The sequence below is a fragment of the Oryzias latipes genome, chromosome 19 (assembly GCF_002234675.1).
Source record: "Oryzias latipes chromosome 19, ASM223467v1".
Lineage (NCBI taxonomy): Eukaryota > Metazoa > Chordata > Actinopteri > Beloniformes > Adrianichthyidae > Oryzias > Oryzias latipes.
The window spans coordinates 6,306,268-6,327,434 of record NC_019877.2 but is presented as its reverse complement, the minus strand read 5'-3'; the positions used below and the strand labels follow the sequence as shown (position 1 = coordinate 6,327,434).

General features: G+C 41.5%; 1 protein-coding gene across 3 annotated transcripts in view; it reads left to right on the top strand.

Moving 5' to 3' along the window:
- LOC101164350 (protocadherin-15) overlaps positions 1-19,492 on the top strand; it is a 231,738-nt gene extending 212,246 nt beyond the window's left edge. Inside the window, exons 36-41 of one of the 3 annotated variants that reach the window (XM_011487983.3) lie at positions 8,344-8,365; positions 8,694-8,732; positions 8,842-8,915; positions 13,096-13,225; positions 15,293-16,456; positions 18,323-18,435. In XM_011487983.3, coding sequence (XP_011486285.1) covers positions 8,344-8,365; positions 8,694-8,732; positions 8,842-8,915; positions 13,096-13,225; positions 15,293-16,405 — 1,378 coding nt within the window. In that variant the 3' untranslated portion in view covers positions 16,406-16,456; positions 18,323-18,435. Of the gene's footprint in view, positions 1-29; positions 3,505-8,343; positions 8,366-8,693; positions 8,733-8,841; positions 8,916-13,095; positions 13,226-15,292; positions 16,457-18,322 lie in introns of those variants that run through there. The other 2 variants (XM_020711888.2, XM_020711887.2) reach the window with 2 other exon arrangements.
- The last annotated feature ends 1,675 nt before the right edge of the window (positions 19,493-21,167 follow it).

Below are 21,167 nucleotides of genomic sequence, written 5' to 3'. Positions count from 1 at the left end.
ATCTTCTGCCCCTTCCATCCACACATCAGCTGGTCAAACCACGGTGATGGAAGCAGTGGGAGTCTCGGTAGTTTGGACGAAAGTGATCGTCAGCGTTTGATCTCCGATTTTGCCACGCGAGCGATAGCTGCACATCGGCAGTGCATTGCTAACGGAGGGGTTCTTAACAAACTCCCCAAGTCTGAGTCCAACATCACTTTCCTGTCAGATGAAAACCCCCGAACAACCAAAAACCCAATCTACCATGAAGACGGGACTATGAGTAGTCCGGAGGCACTTGGGAGTCACAGGAGAAAAGACCTTCTTGGAAATTTCAATCCATCCAAGACTGGCCTTCGGGAGGCTTGGTTGAGGCTTGGCTCGCCTGCGTGTGATTTAGGGTTTGGGGGAATCGGCAGCAGTGACAGTCCATGGGGGTCAGGGGTCGGACACAGCTGGACCCTCCCATCCAGACTGCATCGTAGAGAGATGTACGACGCTTTGAGAAGGCAGGTGGTGATGGATCCTGTGCAGTGGGAGCTGGAGCTCCTGAAGGCGGAACTCAAGGAGAGCAAAGATGGCGGCCTGGATTCAGGCTATGACCACAGACTGGACTCAGATTTGATGGGAAGTCCAAGTCTAGAACCTAAGTTGACTGTGAAGGAACAGGCCAGGCAGTTTGAGCAGCAAGCTCTTCAGGAGATGAGGCAACGGCAGAACAGAGATTCCCGAGGTTCTTTATCCCCGGACATCCTTCTCTCCATCTTTCCAGAGACTCCCCAGCACGCCAAATACAGCCCCTCCCACAATATCCAATTTTCTCAAAATGTTGAAGGACCTCCTTGTATCATCATCACTCACAGTGACGGAGGAACTCCTCCACCGAACCACAAGCCCACTCCTCCAGTGTTGCGGCGCTTTGGCGCCAACCTAACAGGAAATTCTGAAGAGAGAATTCAGGTCCACTTAGAAGTTATCCCTGATCCTCCTTCAACGCCTCCTCCGCCACCTCCATTACCACCACCTCCACCTCCGACTTCTCCTCCTCCTCCTCCTTCACCTTCACACCACCCTCCGTCCCCTCCCCCTGGCCCATTCCCCTTCTCCCAGACTAGCAACGGAGAGGTTGCGCCTCCCCCTCACCCACCACCTCCACCACCTCCTCCACCTCCTCCACCCCTGCCTCCCCCTGTGTCTCCCTCTCTCCTGCGCCCGTCAACATTTGTTCTGCCATCGCTGTCAGAGGTCCCGGCTCTGCGCCCAGTGTCTCTCCGGCCGCCGCCCCCGCCCCTGATTGTGGAGGCCGAGCCCCCCCGCAAAGAGCTGAAGGGAATCTTGAAGAACATCCAGAACATTGCAGAGATCGAGAAGTCTGTGGCCAACATGTTCAGCCAGATCGATCAGAAGCAGATTCCTCTCAAAAGAGTCATGAAGAACAGGGCCTCCGTCGATTCGCTGGATTCCCTCGACTCTTTGGACGCATTAGCAGTTGGGGGAGGAGAGGAAGTGCGAGACGGACTAGAAAGAGTTGGAGGAGAAGGAGAGGATCCCCCACCCCAGCAGACCCTGAAGCCCAATATGAACTCCATTGTGGAAGAACTTGAGAAACGATTCCCCTCACAGTCCACATTGCTTTAGCTTCTGCTTCCCCTGTTGATCTCAAATCTCATTCTCCTTTTTTGCTAAAGAAAAGGAACTCAGCTCAACAAAGTGAGAGAAAGAAAACAGGATTTCTTCTTCTTCAATAAATGACCAGGTGATTCGGTTGGGGGAATTACAGAAGTAGTAAACCGTTACATTTCTGACTTTCAGTCATTTTAAATTGTAGATTTCCGGCAAGAAAATCTTTTAGATGTCACTAAAAATCTGAAATCCCTCATCTCCACGTATCAACAGTTGTGTTGATTTTGTTCTGGTCATCAAAAGCTGAGATTGACCCTCCGTGCTTCCAACACATGGATGTAAATAGGAGAACTTTTTAAAAGACAGCAAAGTTTAATTTTGTAAACCTGGACTTAACTGGACCCATTTCCCAGACTTCTGCTGTTACTATTCATCTTTTACTTTTTATAAATAATGAGTTTTTTAAGTGCTTAGAATAATTAGGTAGCATCCTCTACTACCTTTTCACATATACAGTACATGCTTTTCTTTTTTTAAGTCTCAGTGTCACTGGCATAAATGTGAACTGTGTCGTTTTTAGGATTTTCCAAGTAGAAACACATTTAAGTGAAGCCTGCTTGCTTCATTTGGAAATAAAGTAATAATTGGTGTAAAACCTCATTGTACTGGGAGAGTTTCTGAAGGATCTCATGACCCCAGACATGGAAACATGTTTACTGATGAATAAATCGGCTTTCTCAACATCATCGTGTCTTCAATAAGGTCAACATGAGGCTAAAATCTGACGGTTGACGGTAGCTCCTCCCACTTTTGGACAAGCCTGGAGCAGCAAATCTGTTGTGATCTGATCTGAACTGGTGTGAACACAGTAGGAGCAGCAATTGACATTTGGTTGAAACAAAAGATTGTTGATCTTTAAAACATTAGGAATGGCAACAGCAGAAATGCTGCCAGTGCAAAACGTCCTATGCTCTATGGCAGGAAATAACATTAATATGAAATGGACCAAGTGTTCAAGGACATTCTGGACCTTCATACTGCTCCAAGGTTTCTTAGAGGATAACTTTCTAGCTGAAGGTGGTCAAAACAGATGGAAACTTGAGACCTGGCTCAAAGCCTTTCTGTGAAGTGGTTCAGGGTGAAGAAAGGTTGCATTACTCATACCAGCAGGATATAATTTAAAAATTAAAATCGGGTTCTTAAAGTACTTTCCTACACATTTTTCCATTGAACAGAAGTCAATTACATTTTATTGAACTCCTCAACCACACTATATATAAAGATTTAATGGCAAATGTAAGCTGGATATATTTAATGTCAGTATCAAGTCAATGTATCCCAAAGTCAGTAATCTGTGGAATTATAGGTCTTTTAGGCTCCTCAACTTGGTTTGCACTCCTGATCTTTTTGTATTTGAAAAGGAAAAACGAGTTCACTAGAAGAGAAAAAAAACATCGGGGCAAAAGTTTGATTGGTTTTGTTTCTAATTTGGTCACCAGATGTTTACCAAAACTTGCCACAAGCTGTTCATCTGATGGTTGGTTCTTATAACATTCTGTAAATTACTAAGAACAGGACGAAGCATCACACATCTATTGTTAAACTAGATCAACCTGGAATAAAGTAAATCCTATTGTCGATAATTGCTTTTGTAAGTTATTTGTAAGACATTTTTCAAAATTTTATACCTTCAGACTTCTAAATGTGACCATAATAGTAGGTTTTTGTATGTATTGTATATTTTGGGACCATTTATTGGTCTTCTATATCTCTACTTATTTATGATTTTGTTGTTGACTTTGTGTGTTTGTGTAACTTCTCATTTCTTGTCATGTGAATGTCTGATTTTTTTTGGCTTGTTTCTAGGATACGCACAGAAGGACAATAAACAAAAACAACTTAGTCTTTTAGTCATTCAGTTTTTATCTTTTTGGGACTTTGAAAGGCAAAAAGAGCATTTCGGAATTCATCAACTGATGAATTGGAAGCGAATCTGCTCTGTAGTTCCACTAAAACCTGTAAATGTTACGCAAGTTCAACACCACCAAAATGAAAACAGGGAGACTTCCTTAATGCTTTGAGGATGTGTCACACAGCCATTACGGACATCTTGCACATATGAAAATTGGTCACATGTGCATATACATGGAAAAGTGAGAAAAGTTGTGATTTTTACATAACGTTTTCACAGATGTATCATGAATGAATCAGGTTAAAACTGCTGAAGAAGTACAAATAATCCACACAAAGAACATGTAAACCATTATAGAACATGAACCGCGTGCGATTATTGCATTGTTTATATGCAATTCATTAGGGATTCATGCATCAATTACATAATTATGCTATACGCGATATAAAAGCTATACATTGGTGGTACATGCGTGAAAAGTCTGTTACACTTCTAAGGCATAATTGCTTTAAGATTTACGTAATAATTGCGTCCATATTACCCGAAATAGATTCTCAACCGACCTACAATTTTGAACAGCTCAAAACCAAATTCGCGTGATGAACCTGTCAGCGGAAACCCTCGACAGTCATCTGCGCACAACGAGGAATGATAAACACAAAAAAACACTTATGAATTACGTTTATCATGCATGCATCATGAAAGACCGAAATCTTATGAGGGGAAAATGCGCAAACTGTACATAGCAGCTGTTTGACACGGCCTTTGGTCACAACTACGCTTACGGGTGGGAATGCAGCAGAAGGCTCTGGTGCTCGGAGGTGTGGACTGAGAGTCTCAGAATGGACTGTGGTGACACAGACATGCAGGCAGATGCCTTCTTGGTGGTTGTTGGTGGTTCCTGATCTGCAGCTTAATATAACCTGCTGTGGAGTTTCCAACTTTTGACATGACTAAAAATAAAAACTCACAACAAGATGTGATTTTTTTTTTTTCTATCAAGCAACAACAACAAAAGACCTGTTATTCATTTATTTTTCTCCTCTGGGAAAGAAGTGTTGTTTGTTTGTTTGTCTTTCTCAAGTTTATGGCAGATTTAAGAAATGAACTAAAACCCTAGAAACTTTAATTAATTTTAGTACAAAAAACAACTTAAAAAAAGAGTCTTGACTTCCTAATTGAAGCTTTTTTAGAATATCTGAGACAAGTCAGTTTACCAAAGTAACTATTAGGTGGCTTGTGACATTAAACAGGCGGGTATAAATCCCTCCTGTGTGAAACAGACCAAATAGAAAATAAATGACTTTTGTTTTGAGTTTCTTTTTTAGTAGTTTTAACCTATCTTCAGGATTAAACTTCTTTTCACACATTCCCCTGAGGACGTGGACTTTTGCTTGACATGTGATCTATGCCTCTGGAATGACCTGTCAGTCAGTGGGCGTGTTCCAATGAGTGATGGGATTGTTTGTCCCTGATATTTGGCTGAGGGGGTGACAAGCACAGAAAAGAAAAACTGGTTTAACAACTTTTTTTTTGTGTGTGTGTGTTTTTTTGTCACCCTTTGACAAATAAAACCCTTCTTCTGAAGCATATTTAAAAATTCAACAAGTCAAATGGCATTTCCTGTCGGGATGACTTTGATCTGTCTTCATCCTTCTTCTCTTTTCAACTATCCAGTCTGTTTTTACATGTGCCTTTTTGAACCCTTGTAGTAAAATTAACTATCATTATTATTAATATTTAATGAAAATATTATTGATTTTAAGGCGTTGGATGTGTCTAGAATAAACCTTTTTACCTTCATTTTGCTCTGTTATTAGAGTAAAATGTAAACACAAAGGACAAAACTGAACTACTGAAATCAAATTCACTCAAACCCATTATTTATTCAAATTGTTAGCGTTTGTTCTTCAAAACAGAAGAACAGAGGGCTAAAAGATCCACATGTGGTTCCAGACTCCAACTATCAGTAAGTGCCTCTTTGACACTTTACTTTTATGCATCCTAATTTCTTCCGATTCGACCTTTAACCTGTTGTTCTTTTTTCTCTTTAGCGGTGTGCTTGTATCCATTCTGTAAGAGAACTGCATCACAGTTCACTTTCAGAAAATCCTGCCTACGAGCAGATTTAAGGCACATTTTTGCCCCTTTGGACCATTGAAGGAAACAAACTTGAAGGAACATTGAAGTTAAAAAAAAGATCATTATTTCAGACTTTTATGCACAAAAAAGTCGTTTTTATCAAGATATGGGTTAATAATGTAGGACATTTCATGCAGCTTACATTAAAGGCGTTTTCTGCAGCGATGCTTAAAATGCAAATTGTGTTCTTTTGGCCCATCTTTCAATGGTGTTTATATAGTGTTTAATTTTATTGTCATGTAAAATGCAACAAGAACTTAACAGGCAGTAATGATAGTGTGCAAAAGCAAAGTGCACTAAAGCTCTGCTGCAGGAATTCTGGGAGTAAGTAGCTTTTCTGCCTGTAATGACCTAAAAGTATTTATCCTTTACGCAGTCTAAGATAAGGTGGAGAGGACCCAAAGAGCACAACTGTCATGTCTGATGTGTGCGGGTTTGTGTGTGAGGTGGAGATCAGATAGCTGTCTGTGTTATTGTCTGGAGAGAACCTCAAAATGTGTTTGTCGGAGCAGCAAGGGCACAGGGGCAGACTTATCTTTAGTCAGTGAGAAACACACAAACAAGAGCGCGCACACACTCACACACTCTCATTTATCGCTTCATATTAACATGTAATCATCCAAAATCCATCAAGTTCTTCCAAGACATCAGTCCCTCCATTTATCCCCCCATTTAACCTGTCGGTTCCGTTCCAAGTCCATCAGCAATTACATTCCTATCAACTTTTGTTTACATCTATACGGTCAATTATTCTGTCTTTCTGAAATCCAATCTGTCATTTCATGGTGTAACTGTCTGCTGTGTTCCGATCTGAGTTCTTAGAAATTAATAAGGGAATCGTTTTCACTCATTTGTTCGTCTTTGCATGCAGACAACAGACGGAGGAGTCGGACGTGACCTCTAAAAGTCAACTTGTTCCGTCGTACATCTTCATTTTGCGTGCTCATTACTTTGGTTTCACATCACGGTACTTTTTCATATCTTGTATTTAAAATGCATAGACGATGGGGTTTTATTAATTGTTTTGTTTTTGTCTTATGCCAGAAGCTCTTGTTATTTTAATTTGCCGTGAATCTTCATCTGTCCTTTGACTTTGCTGCAAAAGTTTGTTTTCCTCCCAACATAGAATATTAATTAACAGAAATGATCATAAGGATAACACTGAACCCTTGTTGGTAGCCATAGCCTTTGAGGATTGTGGGCCACATCAAATTTGCAATTAAACTCAACTGACGGTCCACAAAAACCAAAAACAAGTGTTTTGTTTTTCATGTTATATTGGTTTTTCATCATATTTAGTGTAAAAAAAAACATTATTTTTGTTTATTTTAGGGAAATTACCAATCATAAATGTTATGACTAGATGTCCTCAGACAAAATACATATTACACTAATTAGTCTCATAAACTTGTATAAAAAGACTTGACTAAAAAAATTCACATTTCTTTTCTTATTTTTTTTTTCAAGTACACATGAATCATAAAATAACAAAAAACAAACACAATCTGCGTAAAGTAGTGGGCCAAAATCCATTCTGTAGTGAGTGCAAACCTGGTGAAAATATCCAGGAAACGTTGGACCTGTGTGATCGCAAACAAAGGCTCCTGTACCAAATATTAACATTGATTTTCTCAGGTGTTCAAATACCTATTTGCAGCAGTCTCATACAAAAAGAAAATATTTAAAAAGTCATCAATGGGATTTTCAGGGTTTTTTTACATTATGACTCACACTGGACTTGCACCTAAGATCAGAATCAGAATCAGACATACTTTTATTGATCCCACACGTGGGAAAATTGTTTGTCACCATAGCAACTGACAGCAGAGGGGAAAAAAAGACTTAGAATGATATAAAAAAAAACAAGAACAAAGAAAATGTAGCATAAATGCAAACATCAAGGTAGTATAATTTAAAAAGCTATTTACAGAACAGTGCAAGTGAAAGGATGTGTAAAAGAAATGTGCAAAATAGAAAAAAACTAAATAAATAGATAATAAAAAATTGAAAAGGTTATCTTTTGCATTGTGAGTTGTTGTACAGGGTTATTGCATTGGGTATGAATGATTTCTGGTACCGGGCAGTTTTGGAGCGGAGCTGTCTGAGCCTCCTTGAGAAGGAGCTCCGCTGTTTGTCCAGAAGAGGGTGGAGAGGATGCTCTGGGTTGTCCACGATTGAAAGGAGTCTGTTCAGTGACCTCCTCTCCATCACTGCTTTAAAGGTTTCCTGTTTAGATGAAAATGAAAATGAAAGATGAAAATGTCAGACCCCTCCACCATACGTTTCCTTAGTGGGTCATTTTGAGCCACAGTCCAACAGATGTTGATACATTTTTGTAAAATGGACTCAAATTTATTTTGTTTTGCAAATGACTATCGTGAAGCTTTTGGCCAAAAACTAAATCCATGTTTCTTTTTATACATTTTCTTAAAAATTGGGGTCGGTTTTGATCGCAACAATACAGGGGTTCAAAAAATACTACATGTTTAACTTTGATAAATTGACTTTAAAATAAATGATTCATTATTGTATGCAGAATAGAAACACTGGGCTTGCTTTTATTTTAAGTCACAGTTCGCCACATGAGCATTTATTACCAATTGAAGTTTATAGTATTTATGTTTACTAACAGTTTTTCTCAGCAATGTTGAACTAAGCAAATCTTTGTTTTCTTTTTCATCTTGTAGGCGTGGATTTGGGCAACAAGAGGTATTTTTTTGGGCATGTTTTTTTGGTTTTGTTGATGTGTTTTCTGCTCCATTTTCTGATTCTTCCTTCATTTATTTCAATAAAGGCATGCATGTGTGTGTTCTGTTCTCAAATGTTTAGAGTCACTTTAAAAAAAGAAAATAGATGGACCACGGAACCACTAAAACGGTCTTCAAAGAGCATTCGTGATCTGTCATGTCTTTAGAAAGAGCGACTGTGGCCATTTACTGTTAAATACCAATATAATGTGCAGAAACCTCATAGGTGAAGCTCACAACTTCTTCTTCTTCTTCTTCTTTACGTTCTTGCTTTTCTCTCCCTATGACAGACACAACAGCTCCTCCGACCTTCTCTCCTGAGGCCGGAGGTATTCTGTCCCCCTTTCCTTCTCTGTTTGGGTTCACCTTTACCGTCTCAGCATGTCTCTTTTAATTGCATATATCTGGAAATGTGTTCATGTTCTTGTATTTTTGCAGGAATTATCAATGGAATCTGGCATTGACCCCGGACAGGAATATTACACACAGGATTATTACAACTATGATCATGGGTTAGTGCATTTTTGCATGTGTTTTCCTTTATATAGTTGGTTTTTGGTCATCCTTTTTACTGTTAACAACATAAAGAAAGAAATATACATATTCCAAGGAAACTGTGACCCCTACCCCCCCTTTACTTTTTTAATTGAATAAAGTTTGCCATCACAGATCCTAAGCTACATTCACACGGCTCTCAGCAACGGCCGTTCAAGTATTTCAATAAAGAAATACAAAAAAATGCAATTTATAGCTTAATACTCCTAATATATGTCTGCCATTATTATAAAAAAAGCCACAAGATCATGTTAAAAACACAAAAAACACAATTTCCATCATAGTGGGAACTGGGTTACAGTACAAACTGTGTTCAAATTCAAATTCTGTTCAAATTTGTTCAAATTCTCACATTTTGAGAAAAGTAGGGGTCCAAGGTCGTAATTTATGGTCGTAACATCGCTAATAGTGCTAAAAAAACTCTGTTGAATTGAAACAAATGGGTCATGTGACCTAAAAAGATTAATCAAAGGAGAAATACCAATATGTAGTAAGCTGAGGGGGAATTCTACATCCGAACTTTGATCTTTATCAATGACACACAAAAGTCTAGACCCTTCTTTGAGTCCCTGAATGTCACATCCAACAAACAAAAGCTGCTTTCACTCATGATTCTACCACCGTTGGCGTTTAAGAGGCCATTTCCAATAAAAATTCTATGAAAACACGCGTCTTCGAAAAACTCTGGCGTTCACGCCTTGCTACGCATATTTTTGAGACTGGTTTTGGCTCTACGTACAAAAAAACAGCCATTGAATGCATGTCGCAAGGTAACCCTTGTGCTATCTTAGGCACTTTAATGTTGGGAGTTGGGTCATCTAGACCCACTAGACAGTGCTCTGAAGCTTTTTTCTTCAATGATTTGTGATCTTCACTAATGTCCATGGATTACATGAAATCCTCTTCACCTTTATCATGTCATGGTAGGGACAACACGTCAATGTAAGGATCGGGTCATAGGAAAGCACGAGGGATAAACCAGGTTGAAATTGGACCAATTAGGGACTCCTATTGGTAGTGACATATATATGGCGTCCCTTTCAGTTCACGGAAGTTCCAATTGTTTAAACATTAAACATGGAGGAGAAATGAATTTTATGACACCAAGTGTTTTACATATCGGATTAGAGCCGTCAGAGTAAAAGCTTTGGCAAGATTTGCGCCGGTTTGCACCAAGCCTCTTCCAACTGCACGAGGCAGAGCGTGTGCTAGTATCAGCGACAGTCCAGTGTGAACACCGTATGCTAGACGTCCAAGACGCCGTTGTTGAACACACCCCCTCACATGCCCGGTGTGTACGTAGAACCATACGTGGACACTAAAACATGCTTCATTGCAGCCCTGCACCAATTTCAAGGAGGGATTCAATCCACTTTCTTGGTGTTGGCAGAAGTACCGACGCACAAGCTCATTCAATCAAAATGTGAACAGGACTTCACAAAACACCTGCCATCTGTTCAGTATTAGGATTTTCTTTTTTTTATCTTAAAACTTAGCTTTTGATATAGTTGAAGCTACACACACTGACACGACAAGCGCACGCACTCTCCAGCCTTAAACACTTCTGTCCGCTCACACACACCCTCCTGCTCGTTCTTTCACGCACACGCTTCACACGCGGAGCTAATTCTCCCTGCCGAGAATTTGCTGCAGCAGCTAATCAGGCAGCCAGCCACAGAGGCAGACAATAGACCAGATGCTGGAGGCTCTGAGCAATACCCGCAAACTCGTGTCAGAGTCTGCAAATCAGGCCAAATCCAATCTTTTCATTTGTCTCAGTGAATACAAGGTGCAGGTAGTCCGTGCTGCCAAAAGTTTTTTTTTTTTTTTTTAGAATTTAGAAAAAAATTCTTAAACATGAATTACTACAAAACTAAGCAGGGATTATATTGTTTTCTTCTACATAAAGGCGAATATTCATTATGCATAAACTGCTTTTTTTTCTTGAACAATCAGTCTCTTTAGTTTTAAATTTTTGAACTTTTTTTTCCACTTTGAGGTAATTTTCTCCTGGAAAAAACAATAATAAGAGTGTATTATTTGGATCTTTACATATTAAGGAATCTTTTTTTTGTGAATTACTAAAATATGAACAACTGTTTCTTGTGCTCAGTGTTAAAGTAAAAGTTCTCAAGAATTCCAGGACTAACCACTCGGAATTTGGGCTTCTTGTCGGCTTCTGACACAATTTAAAGGGCTGTGATGCAGACGTCCAACTGGAAAGGTTCATGAAAGAGCAGAGATTCTGCTGCTTCTTTGTGTGCGACAGGATTGTTGGGTTGTCACTGCCTCCTAATGGTGAGACAGAGCAAAAGAAATGTTTGAAATGAACCACAAAAGAACAAGTAAAGGAGGTCAAAATGAATGATTCTAAAAAGGCACATCAGAATTTGCATTCGGTTGTGCTTAAAGTCCCACTCCGATCATCTTTTGATCTATTTGCAAATTTGTTTGTGTTTTTTTAGCCGTTTTTAGCCAAAATCAAACTTTTTTTACGCCATAATTTCTGCATTGTTCATCAGAAATCCCCCTTTGAGTTGTAGGCGGTACTTTCAGCACAGAGCAACCCCCCCCCTCCTCCTCCCTGTTGCTGAGAGCTCTCTGTTTACACTCTCTCCTGCCAGCTTACCCACAACTTAACATTTCCAGTGCAACAAACAATATTGGAGCCATCCAGCTGCACAGTTGTGATATGGAGGTCATGATGAAAACCTTCTGAGCTTTTCCAGTGTAAGGACAAGAAAAATGACAATTAAAGGTCATAAAAAAACTGAAGAAATGAACAAAAGAACGTTTTTCGAATTTAAAAAAAGGACGTGCAATATGCCACACTTGACAGGTGTGAACCTTGAATTATCCTTCATCTCTTTATTTACACCTCACAATTTTGGGATCTAAATTAAAACATGAAATAAATTATCAAAGTTTTCTCCCAAAAACACTGAATCAGTCCAATTTAATTAACATGCACAAAAAGGATTTAACAACATTTGATTACATTTAGGTGGATTTTTTTTAAATCAATGTTCAACCAAATTTTCATAAAAAACCTTTTTGTCAATAAGAAGTTCTGAGGTTGTTATTTTTGTGAAATTGGAAGTTTTGTTTTTAAAAAAACGCAACAAATTGCTTTAAAGTCCCACTCCAATCATCTTTTGATCCTTTTTCAAAGTGTCCCAAATTTTAAATGATTATGTTGTTTCTACCCCCAAATTAAAAAAGACGTTGTTTTCTAGGACATAGTTTCTGCAGAGCGGCAGTATTTAATTAGAAACTTGCTGCAGAGAGCAACTGCGACCCACTTCCCGTCACCCATAGAGCTATCAGTTTACATCATGCTCCCCTGTTAGTTTACAGCCCCTCGCACCCCCAACCTAACATTTCCAGTGCAACAAAATGGTGAGCAACATTTGAGCAATGGATGCAATTTTAAGCCTAATTTTTGAATATATGTCCTCCATTAGAAAAATGCCACAAGAACATGTTAAAAAAACAAACAAACACCATTTTCATTGGAGTGGGTCTTTAACACTTCAAAATGTTGGAGTTTATTCCTCCGACTCTCCTCTCACCCATCTGTCGTCCCCGTGCCGCTTTCATTTCTTTATTACTTTGCCGCTTAATGTAAAAAAAAGGAGGGAGAGGGAGTAGTTATGTATAAAACAACTCTGAGCAACTTGGATGTAAAGGTCACCACAGACTGGGCTCCTTAAGTCACACTGAGACATATTGTTTTGAGGAAACCCCTTTTCTTTCCTGGCCCGTCCGAGCTGCGGGGTTGTGACAGACAGCAGCGTTCTTGGCTGGTGAATTTGGGCAGAGCTCCCGGCAACGGCCAACACAGACACACAAAGGAGGGAGGAGAATCGATTTCTGTGTTTTTCAGTAAACAGGAAGTCTCCCGGCAACAAAATGCCCCTTCTGTGTTTCAGGGCGCTTGTCTTTAGACGAGCCAATAGACGCTGCTTATCAGGGGGTTGAGCTGCATTGTTGCGCTGTGGGAGCCGCGTGGATAAGTGGCCGTGCAGTGAGAACTGCTCAGTTTGGGGGCGCCATTAGTTGAGGTGGAATCATTTCTCACTGACGGGTAAAAGAGAAGGTGCTGCTTGTTGCTCAGTTTCCTGCTTATGTGTGCAGGTATGAGCTTCCTCAGTACGGCAGTCGCAGGAAGCTGATCTCTCCATCCGGCCTCTACGACGAATACGGAGAAGTGGTCGTCGACGACGACGGCAGCTACTACTACAGCCCCCAGGAGTCCGATGGAGAGGTAAAACAGAGAAGCAGTAACACTATGTTTCTAAAATACCACAGTCTGGTTTCCAACTAGCAACAAAACCAATAATGTTGTGAAAAGTTACAGAAAAACTTGTAAATTCTTTGTATAGCTTTACATACGTCCATTTTCCGAAGCCGCTGAATCCCTTCTGGGGTTTGCAGGTTGCTGGAGCCTATCCCAGCAACCTGTTAAAGGAATATTTTCCTTACTCCACCGTTGAGCAACAGTGTAAACCCCTGCCACATTGTCAAAAGCTCACCCAAATTTGGACGCACAAGTATACCCGGTGAAAATGAATTTTGGGCCCAGTGAACGACTTCCCTCCAAAAGCTGATGACATCACAGCAAATGAAAATGTTAAAAAAATGATTAGAGAAAAATCTCTTGTGGGGCTCGAAAAAATATTTCAAAATCCTCAAATGAAACTTGAACAGACAAGTCGGGGAGTTTTTAGATTATTGTGGGATGGCCACAGGAGCTTACAGCGTAGCATGCATTTTGTGGCAAAGTGTAGGCGATTTTTACATTATCCCACAATATGGGTAAAGAAAGCGTTTTTACACAAAGTTTTCTTGACCTTTGACCTTGGGAAGAGGTAGCCATAAAAAAAGCTACTAATTACAACATCTCCTAGGGATTTGGATCTATCGCCTCTTAACTCCACGAGGATCATTGGGAGGCAACTTAGAGGAAAATTTGGGGGAATTAGTAGATTTGGAACAGCGTTGGCAAAAATGGCGTTCCCCTGTAGCTCGCACTTTTTTTTTTTTACAAGACTGATGTAAAAATGTAATAAGTGAATCCATAGCTCAAACTGAACAAAACAACATAACATACGATATGAACATATTAGGAATGTGGGCGTGGTTAAAAAAAAACCTCAGTTGCCATGGAAATCCAAAAGTTTCCTTTTCCCGATTCTTCTAGAAATGACCTACATCTGCTCGTCACCCCATGGCGACCAAAACACAAAATGGTTGCTATGGAGACAAAACCAATGGAAAAGCTGCTATTTTAAAAGTGTTTTTGCGTGAATTTGTAGCTCTGATCCGGGTGGCAGATGACAGGTGGAGAGTGAAGGACCTGAGGTAGTCCCTCAGCCGGTCAGGGTATAAAGGGGGCAACTGGGGCGAGGGGGGGGGGCTCCTTCCTGCCTTAAGCTCTCAGCAAACACATACAAAAAACAAAACAGATGATTTACAAAAACACCGGACACGATGACAGCCGAGACTTTGAAGAATAAATGAGATCAAAAGTAGAGTTTTAAAACTTCATTATTAGAAGTTTTAAAAACTCACTCAATACAGTAAATAAATGGAAAAAAAAGATTATTTTCTAAAATAAAAAGTAAAAATAACACCCCACTTGAAAGGTACAAAGTTGATGAATGATTCTGCAACTGTTTCTTTACACACCTTCTTAAATATTATTTATATTTTCATATCAAATTTCTAAAGCAGCAGGTTTTCCCTGCAAAATAATAAATCCGTTCGATTTAAATTCACGGAGAAATTGATTTTTAAAGTTCAATCTAACATTTTTCATAAAAGCTGTTTTATGCCAGTGGTTTAAATTGAGCAGTCAATAAGAAGTTCTTCCATTAAAAAAAAATTAAATAGCATTTTTGCTTCAAAATACAGCAAATAACTTTGACAGAGAACGACCCCAATCTATACAAACACATTTTCTTTTTCAAGTTTCAAGTTGGTTAAGGTCAAATTTATTCATAAACAAACTACAATTCTTTTTGGAGTAAAGTTCAGAAAAATGAAACAATTGAATGGAATTGGGTGAGGACCTTTAATCTGATGGTGCCCTCGACCCGATTCAGAGAGAAGACCGTTCTTCCAGATTGAAAGTCCTGCAGGAAAACATGATTCGATCTAAAGACTAAATAGAAAACCTGACCCCTACTCTGTCAAAGTTTGATGAGCTGATTTGAACTCAAACTTCGTGGGTAAAATCCTCAGAGGATTCTGTAAACGCAAAGCTGCTTCAAATAACGCTGCTGACTTACTATTTCAACTATAAACTTTTTATGTGTTGTCGTGACAACAGGTGAAGAGACAGTTTGGTGAAGACAGATTAGCCCTGCACTCCTGGCACGCCGAGGCCGCTCCTCCCCCAGTTTCTGCTCCCGCGAACACCGCAGGGGCCCCGGCAGCCGAGGGCGACGCCAGCCAGACAAAAACGAGTAGACCTAGAGGCTTAAGTGCAGCAGGGAGGCTGAAGGCGGTGATGAGGGCGCCTGCGCTCCTGTCCGCTGTGGGTAAAATGGCCGCACGGCCTCCATGGAGGAAAGCCAGAGTGGGACCCGCCAAAGAGGAGGAGCGCCGAGCAGGAGGAGAAGGTTACGAGTTCAGAGAACAAGAGACAAATACAAATTTGGGTGGAGAAAGGAGAGGAAGAGAAGGGGAAGCATGGGGGAGAGGTGTAAGGGGAGGTGAGGTGAGAAATGCAGCCAAGGAGGGAAGAGACTTCCCACCGGAGTACAGGGGGGCGCTCCCCGGCTCGCTGTCCCCTTCCCAGGTATTCAGCCCGGACGGCACCATGGTCATCGATGGGAGTTATTTCCAAACATCCCCCCGACCCCCACCCCTTAAAGATAAACCGAAAAACCACATCAGTCTGGTCTCTTTGGCCCGGAGACTCCAAGGCCCCTCCCGGGTGATGGACGACCCCTGGAGCCCCGGCATCCACCCAAACAGCGGGCGGATGCACAGCTCCATCGGGGACATGAGTGTTTCTGCTTCCGTTTCCGCCCAAGGAGACGCAGGAAGGAGGTGGAGCGAAGAAACGGAGAACAGTGACAGTGCATCGGAGACGGAGAACGGGAGCGGAGCGTCTCCGTCGGACTTCTCCGACAGGAGCAGCGCCGTTTCATCACTCACAGCTGACACCGAAGCCTACGAGTCCGACCTGGACCAGGAGGACGAAGACGGATCTAGATCTAGAACGTATCCGGGTTCTACGGCTGAAGACGACAGCGAGGAGGACTTGGAGGAGTCCTCGGACAGCAGGTGGATCCGATCAACCGGCAAAAACCCCTCTGAAGATTTATCCCCCATCGTGGAGGACACCGAGGAGGACGAAGGGAGCAGCAGCCAGACCGAAGCAACACATCAAGACGATGAGAAAGAGGGGGAGCCGGGAAACGAGTGTGCTGATTGAACCGCTGATGAGCCTTTAGCCCCCTCCTGAGATTAGAATCTTTGCCACTAAGTAAGAGCTTTGTGGGAATGTCTGGATTGGTTGTGGAGTCATTACCTGAGTGGAATCTATTACTGTAATCTGCCTCCTCTCTGCCCTGTTTGCAGTGATTTACACACTGGAGTTTTAAAATGCTGTCAAGTCCTCTGCTCCTCTCTTCCCTTATCTACTTTCATTCCGTTTTATTTGCTTGCATCTTCAATCCCCTTTTTCTAATCAGTCTTCTCCTTCTTGTCTTGGGCAAACTCCTTGGATTTGACTTTTGGGAGTCTCGTTATCGGCCGGTTTGGGCTCAAACATGGTTATCCGCCAACTGAAAGTTTGCTCAAGTCAACATTCCTGAACGTATCTACACAGTTTCATTGCAGACAGCAGGCGTGTCTCCTCTGCCGTGAAGGTTAAGCAAGAAACTCTCAAGGTGGATCCATGTTGATCATCTCTAGTGTGTAAACAGCTCCTTTACTTTCGCTTAGTCTCCATTCCACTAAACAAATATCCAGTAAAGTGAAAAAAAGCCTCATTAGTTGCACTCGAGCTCACAAAGTGTTTTTAGGCGATCCAAACATCCAGTTTCGTGACCTTTGCTGCGTGACGGTTTCACCTTGTAGCTGTCAGAAACCATCAGGAAAGGTCAGCGAGGCGCCACTTACACAAGCGGCGATCAAAGGTTTCTGTTCCCATCATTAAGATTCCTCTGACTTTGAATTAAAGATGAGGAAAGATGTAGAAAAGATAATGATAAAATGAGCTGTTGCTAAAAATCGGAAGCTACGTTCACACCGACCACAGTAACGAAGTCTACGCAAGTTTTTTAAAAATGCGTACTCAATGAGAATAAAAACAGGTGCAACTTTGACCAATCAGGGACTCAGATTTTGGTAGTGATGCCAACCACTTAAAAATTGATCATGGAAGAGAAATGACTCATTGCGTTTTGCATCCGGAATTCTACGAACCAAGTCCTTCAAATATCGGAAAAGAGCAGTCAAAGTAAAGCCCGGAACAAGATTCAGGAGATTTGCACCAAACCTCTTCCAACTGTAATTTTATGCGCTAGTACCAGTGTGAAACCCATATGCTATCTGTGCGTCACACGGCCGATGTGAACGACGAAGCATTAGAGTTCTTGACAGATTTCGGGTTCTAAGACAACTGTTTGCCTTTGCTCGGATCTTTGTTCATCCACGTCTGATTTCGTTTTGGTCCAATTTTTTCTCGAAATTGCCAACATTAATTGTTATTCTATGTCTTAACATTATCCTACATATGAAAATACAAATTATGATGGACCCGCCACCATGCTATACAGCTAGACCCCTCTCTTCTTTATACCTAAATGCTAGTCCAGACGATTTATTGATTAAAGTTGCCTAAATATTTCATTATTTATACATAAATAATCATTTTCTGCTTTTTGGAGATCAGTTCATCGAATTGGTATTTATTCGTTGGGTATTTGGGTTAAATAGTTGCAGTTTTCAAAGTCTTCACACTGCCGTGAAAAAAAATCAATCATCTGCAATGAAACCTATCAGCTTCAAACCCCGCTCTACTTTTTTACTTGTTCTACTGTCTAAGGTTGCTCTTTCTTTGATTGTAAAGGTTAACCCTTTAACAGCAGAGCTGTCGACATCTGATTAAGACACTTTTTGACACAATCAACACTAAAAACACTTCACGATATATCAACGCAAAGCCGCTTTTCTCCGCTTCAGAATCTGCTGGAATTCTGTTAGTGTGGTCGGTTAAAGAGTTACGGTACTTGAAAGAATGTAAATACTTGAGCTAAAGTTCTGGAGTTAAAGGGTTAATCTTGGCTAAAGAACGTCGGTGAAACCCTTGAAGATTTAATCCCAGGTGCTTTGTGTGTTTCCCCAGCACGGGAGTAGAAAACGCCGGATCAAGTTGGTGCTCGATCGAGAGTACGAGACCAGCTCCACCGGTGACGAGAGCCTTCCGGAAAGCCAACGCGGCCGCGCCCCCGCCGCCCACAACAGCCACGTTAACGGCAGCATCTATGTGTCTCAGAACGGCTCCATCATCCGCACCAGGCGGTCTGCGAACGCCACCGACCCCACCGCCAACAACCTGAAACCCAGCTCCCCGGTCTTCAGTTCACGCCTGACCAAGCACTTTAAAAAACTCGACAAGATGGCCGCCACCCTGGAGGAGAGGGTCCCCTTGAACAGCCTAGACCCCGCCGCAGAGAGGGGCGGCCGCATCCTGCGCACTTTCCAAAGCTCAAGGAGGGCCAACTCCACAGTGGCGTCCTGCTCCCACAACGACGACATTAAAGCAGTGAATGTGTTGAACACTCGACAATCCAGCGCCTCTTCGGGGTCAACCAGCAACACGGGCCCCGAAAGCGGGGCAAACAAATTGGAGACGCTCAGATCGGCGCAGGGGCATGCAGAGGAGGTCACGGGAGGCAGAGGGGAGGAGAACAAAGACGAGAGTGAGACGAAGGCGAACAGCGACGGCGATGGCGGCGTCAGAGTGGAGCCGCTCGAGTGCCCGAGTGACAGAACGCAGTCAGACGAGGAAGAGTTATGGATGGGCCCCTGGAACAGCCTTCATATACCCATGACCAAACTCTGACTGAACCTTCACACCACCGTGCTCGGCCCCCATCCACAAATGTCTGCACATTAGTTCTGTTAATCATCTGTAAGTAAAGCTGATGCTTCAGTTAACGCTCATTTATTCACTAGCTAGCACAGACATTTCAGCAAAAAAACAAAACAAAAGTCTCACAAATGCAGACAGAGTGAGTATCCCACATACGTTTTGTATTGTCTCCCTTCTGCATCCCAGCATCTTCTGTTAACTGGACCTAGAACGGGACGACGTTTGCACTTTTGCAAAGGAAGTGAAACTCTTTGTGGCCCTTTAAGAAGTCGCCGTGGGAACGAGCTCATGTTTTTTTTCATGAACACTTCTTTCATCGGAAAACCAAGTCCTGTACTTGTTCACTCTTTGGCCTTTTTATTCTTGTCAAGCCGCTTGGCAGACTGAATCCAAATAAAGAGTCATTTTTGAAAAGGGTAACTTTGGAGGGATTTTATTGCAAATACGTAAAGCAAAAATCCTCCATTTATACTGTGTAAAAATAAATATTTCCTGAACAATTTTAATTATGGGACCATTAAAAAAATACGAATGCTTAAATATCCTAATATTTTATATTTACAAAAACTGTTTGAGAGAAGATTTCGGGCAGCGATAACGAATAACGCTGTTTTCTTTTGTCCTAATAACCATCAACCAATGAACACTAGCTCCGCCCTAACTGGTTTATTCCTTTCTTTATTGATCTACAACCAATAATGGAACTGTTTGGTCCAGCTTAATGGGTCCATTTTATAATGGAAACGTTCAAAATACCCGAGTGGACCGTACCACTCAGTGGAAACGAGAGAACTGGACCGAGTCGGTGTGACGTCAGCCATAGAGAAGGACTTGCTTCTGGCACAGAGAAAAAAGAAGTGCCATTTTTTTGTGATACGTAAACCTGAGCCTTTGTTTCTACGGCAGATTCGTGGACAAAGCACATTCAAGTGACCTCTTCCAAAGAAAAGTCTATGTGAACGCCCATATATGTGCTTTTTTGGCTTTTGCGTTCAAAACGACATATGGGTAGCGTCTCTTTAAATTTCACGATGCCAACCGTTTGAAAAAAGTGATCATGCAGTTGTGCCCAGATGGAATTATACGACAAGTCTTTTATATCGGAATAGAGCTGTGAAAGGAACAGCCTGGAGCGAGATCCCTTCCAATGGCAAGGACACGCGCGAGCATCGGGTAACAGCTTTTCAGTGTAAACTCTGAATGCGCATCATGTGCCTGGAGCGTATGCAGATTTAGACGACCACGCCCCTACAACTTGAAAGATTCTACTGATCAAACACACTTCATGGAGGCACCTCATTGGTCAGTTTATAACTTGAAAAACGTTTTCTAATTATTATGAAAAAGAAAGTAGGATGAGCAAAAATAGTTATTCTGACCAATAGAATGACTGTTTATTCCTCAATAGAAGTCTATTGGATTTTGGCTTCTTGGAGTTAGCGGGTACTTCCTGTTTGGAATGGGAGGGGGAGGGGCCACTCAGTCCAGTTCTAAAATACAAACAAAAGTTAAAACAAGCTAAAGTTTAAAAACGTAAAGATTTGCTCCCCCTTGATGCCTTTAAAAGAGTTCAAAGGTGGTTCTTGTTTGGTCTGATGGACATCTGCATCAAACTGATTGAGATCGGAGGGAAGATTTCCTTTTCATTTCCCTGAAGTTCTCCCAAAAGGTAGGCCAACGTTTTGCAGTTGGGAACACATCGCAGTGAATTGTTTCATCTGAAGTCTTGCAGAGGACGGATCATTAACCGGCAGAACTGCAGCGATTGGAAACTGGTCATTTAATTTGACGACTGCATAATTTTGCATTAAAGGACTCGTCAGAGTGCTGCACTGGCGGAGAAATCTGAAAGCTAGTTCTTCTTATCAAACAGAATTAGTGGACTGAATAATATTTGAAATCATTTTTCAAAAGGCCAGGCACGTCTCGGCAGCTGTTATTGATTCAATCAAACGAGCTTAATGTGCGTCCGATTCCTGTTCCCACAACTCTTTCTTGGGAAAAAAAGAAAAAGGCAGAGGAAGCGAGACTCATTAGAAGACAGCAGCAAACATCTGATTAGAGGCTGGAATAATATTAGAAAAGTCAGGTTACA